Source organism: Galeopterus variegatus, unplaced genomic scaffold (genome assembly GCF_000696425.1).
Source record: "Galeopterus variegatus unplaced genomic scaffold, G_variegatus-3.0.2 Scaffold7465, whole genome shotgun sequence".
Lineage (NCBI taxonomy): Eukaryota > Metazoa > Chordata > Mammalia > Dermoptera > Cynocephalidae > Galeopterus > Galeopterus variegatus.
This window is the reverse complement of record NW_007733576.1, coordinates 22,636-26,898: the sequence shown is the minus strand read 5'-3', so window position 1 is coordinate 26,898 and position 4,263 is coordinate 22,636. Positions and strand designations below refer to the sequence as shown.

Genomic DNA, 4,263 nt, shown 5'->3' with positions numbered 1-4,263 from the left:
TCCGGGTGCTCTGACATGTGGCTCTGAAGCCAGGAGGTTGCTTCCAGTCTGGAACATCCAATGGATCCCAGCCAGGCCACAAATGAGGTCCCTCGCACACACAGTTAGAAGCCACTGGAGACTTCCTCTCCACTGGCATGTGCAAGTGCACCTACACACATGCACACGCACACATACACACACACACGCACACGCACACACACACACGCACACACGCACACACATGCACACACGCACACACACACATGCACACGCACGCGCACACACGTGCACACGCATGCACACACGCACACGCACACGCATGCACACGCATGGACACACGCACACACACGCACGCACACACGCATACACGCACAAACACGTGCGCACACACACACACAGACACACGCACATGCGCACACGCACATACACACGTGCACACGCACACGCACGCACACATACACACACGCACACGCGCGCACACACGCACGCACACGCGCACACGTATACACGCATGCACGCATGCACACACACAGACACGCACACACACACACACAGCCTCGTCTGAGCACCAGCCATCCCCAGAGACACCAGCACCCTCCTGGTGCTGCTCCCGCCCCTCCCTGACATGCGGCCGCCAGGTCACAGTAGAACGTGACGTCTTTTTCTCATGGCCCCCCCGGTGTCCTTCCCATGACTCTTTATCTTTCAGAATTTTGTCATTTCTGGAGTTCGACCAGTTGTTCCAGAGGCTGCTTCCACGGGCCTGGCTCGAGGCTTCCTCTCCACTAGATCCTCAGTTAAACACCAAGCAGGTGCTGCGGATCCCCAGGACCCCGCAGCTGTCTCAGCCACGGTGAGGGGTGAGGCGTGAGGCTGACTCCTTCTGCGCCCACAGCAAACACTCAGTGACTCCTGGCTGAAGAGCCAGACGGACCAGCTCTCTCCCTGACCTCCCTGAAGAGCCCCTGCCAAGCTGGAGGGGAATTGACGCTCCCCCAGAGCTCACAATGAGCCTAAACGCCTTTTCACCTAAAGCTGCCGTGGCTGCCTGTGCTGTCTCATCTGTCCTACTTCAGATTCCTCCGCACCCCCTCCCTGGTGACCCTGTCTCTCCTGCTTCCCTTAAAAGACTGTTATTCTAGCCTTCCGTGAAAAACAAAACAAAGCAAAACCAGCCCAGCCCAACACTGGCCAGAAAACAGGTCCCAGTCCTTTAAAAATGCTCTATTTATTAGACCTCAAACTGTGGGGCAGTTTGAGCTCTTTCTGTGTCATCCTGTGAGCAGAGCCGAAGCACCTGACAGCGGGCACAGAGCTCTGTTCAGCTCCAATCATGCCTGTCACTTATGTTCTAAGGACACACATGTCCTGACATATTTTAGAGAAGAAATGGTAAAATGAAGCACAGTTTAAAAGGATCACGTGTACTGTATGGAGTGAACAGAGAAAACTAAGGTCACAGGTAACCAGTCCCTGAGGCTGAACCCCAAAGAGCCACCTGGACAGAGAAAGTGAGCGTGAGACCTGCTTGTGCTGGCTAATGAGCGGCATCTCCATGTCCTGGCTGGGCAGGGCCATCAGCGGCCGTCGCTGTGGTGTGGACGCAGAAGCCTTCTGTTTGTTCCGGCACATGCAGACCAAGAAGAAAAGGCAAGCGATGACCAAGGGGATCGCGATGCTCGGGACCAAGATGTACAGAATTCCCATCTTGCTGCTGTCTCTGGGACCTGTGGGCAGGAATAGTGTTTCAGGATTTTTCAGAGAGCATCACCTTTTCACCTCTAAGTTCTCCACCAGCCCACTCCCCACCTCCAGCCAAAATATTTCAGTGCAACTGGACAATCAGGTGAATTACACAAAGGGCAAAATTGCACACCAAACCTCAGAAAGAGTACGCACTGACAAATGTGCATCCTGCGGTGCAAACAGTGAAGCAGCCTCAACAGCCCAGCAGGGAAACCAGCTGGAAAACACGGTGTGACACAGACGAGCTCGGGAAGACAGTGACCACATCCAGGTGCTCTGCCTGCCTTCTTTTCAGCAAGGTCTCCTGCACTATCAACGAGCTCGCGACACATATCGGACCCCCCATTTTTGTATAATGATAACATATTTTTCTAGGATAGTAATTAAACATGCATTTGACTTAAAAGAGCACTGGCAGCCCACGCGTTTGCCCCAGTACAATATGCAGTAGGATCGCAGGATTCCAGAGAAGCAAGACGTGCCAACAGTCCAGGGCATCTAGCTGCCTTTTGCTTTTGTTTTTTCCGCCCCCCTTTCCTTTCCCTTCAGAATGAAAAGCAATGCTTTGTCTCCCTCTACAGGATATACAGAAAGTCACAGAGGGGCACATGGGGCGGGGCCAGGTTGGAGGCTGGCTCCTTCTGGGACACTTCAAAGCAACTGTATTCTGGGAGAGGTGGCATAATTGAAGGAGGCTGGCCCATCTCCTGCATGGGGTGGAAGGCGCATTCTCTAGACGGCCACTTTCCCACAGCCCGAGGGAACCCCAGGATTTTTTTTTTCATGTTTTCTCCTTAAACCTGCAGAAGATTACTCCAGACTCAACTGGCCTGTGACCGGGGCAGTGAACTCCCATCAGAGGCAGACAAGCGATCTCTGCTCAGTGTGGCATTTCAATCCTAAAATGAACGCTTTATGTGTGACGCGCTTAGGATAAAAGCACGCTGACTCACACAGACGTGCCCACCCCGCCCTCCGAAACATGGTAACATCAAAGCAAATCGCCAACAGAACTCTCCTCGGGCTGCAGCAGCAGCTTCCCTTCTGAGCGGGTTCCTGGAGGCAGGCCGCTCGTTCCTCACCATTGGGGTGGGGAGACTCCACAGCCCTCACGCCAGGATCAGAGTGNATACCTTGATAGGTCTGGGGAAATCTCTGCTAAAAGCTCAGTGTGCACCTTCCCAAAACTCTGTCCATGAAGTGCAGATGCCTGAGTGTGTTCACACATACATACTTCCACTCATGATGTTTCTTTTGCCAAAAACCAAACCGGACAAACCAATAAACAAAAAAGCCACGTTAACACAGCTCTTGCCCAACAAGCTGCTTTTTTTCCTTCCCAGGGAGGGCACCCTGGACGTCCTTCCCTGCAGGAAGCGGTTTTAACGGGCAGCAGCGCCCCAGACTGAGCACACCACTCTGCTGATACAATTCCTGACATTTCCATTCTTAAAGTGCATTCCTGCAGTGAACACACTTTCCTGAAGATCTGTGTGTGAACTGCTGAGCCAACGGCAGTGCCAAATTTGGAAGTGCCAGACTGTGCTTCAGGAAGGTAATTAATTAATTAATTAATTAATTAATGCCAGTTTTCGCTCCCTCTGCAGCAGGGCCCCCTAACACTAGGACGGGGTTTCAGGTGCAGTGAGCCCTACTGGGCTCCANAAGAGCACTGGCAGCCCACGCGTTTGCCCCAGTACAATATGCAGTAGGATCGCAGGATTCCTGAGAAGCAAGACGTGCCAACAGTCCAGGGCATCTAGCTGCCTTTTGCTTTTATTTTTTCCGCCCCCCTTTCCTTTCCCTTCAGAATGAAAAGCAATGCTTTGTCTCCCTCTACAGGATTTACAGAAAGTCACAGAGGGGCACACGGGGCGGGGCCAGGTTGGAGGCTGGCTCCTCCTGGGACACTTCAAAGCAACTGTATTCTGGGAGAGGTGGCATTATTGAAGGAGGCTGGCCCATCTCCTGCATGGGGTGGAAGGCGAACCCCAGGATTTTTTTTTTTCATGTTTTCTCCTTAAACCTGCAGAAGATTACTCCAGACTCAACTGGCCTGTGACCGGGGCAGTGAACTCCCATCAGAGGCAGACAAGCGATCTCTGCTCAGTGTGGCATTTCAATCCTAAAATGAACGCTTTATGTGTGACGCGCTTAGGATAAAAGCACGCTGACTCACACAGACGTGCCCCACCCCGCCCTCCGGCAAATCGCCAACAGAACTCTCCTCGGGCTGCAGCAGCAGCTTCCCTTCTGAGCGGGTCCCTGGAGGCAGGCCGCTCGTTCCTCACCATTGGGGTGGGGAGACTCCACAGCCCTCACGCCAGGATCAGAGTGTGAGCACCGTCTGGACATCTGCACAATCGTTGGTTTTATTATGATTGGGAAAAACTAGTAGTGTTACAGAAATGTGGGATTTAAAAAGTGACTATTCCTGATAGCTCTTCTCATCAAAGGCTGTCACCTTGTTAACAGGTTGGTGTATGTGTATATTAGGTTGAACCACATGAAATAACTAGTATTCAGCTATTTTGC

At 52.5% G+C, this 4,263-nt stretch overlaps 1 protein-coding gene across 1 annotated transcript in view; it reads right to left on the bottom strand.

The window, feature by feature from the left end:
* The window catches only part of ROR2 (receptor tyrosine kinase-like orphan receptor 2), a gene marked incomplete at its 5' end in the record, with an annotated part of 15,140 nt that overhangs the window by 3,314 nt on the left and 7,563 nt on the right, over positions 1-4,263 (bottom strand). The window contains one exon of the mRNA XM_008591984.1: positions 1,507-1,709. Coding sequence (XP_008590206.1) covers positions 1,507-1,709 — 203 coding nt within the window. The remainder of the gene's footprint in view (positions 1-1,506; positions 1,710-4,263) is intronic.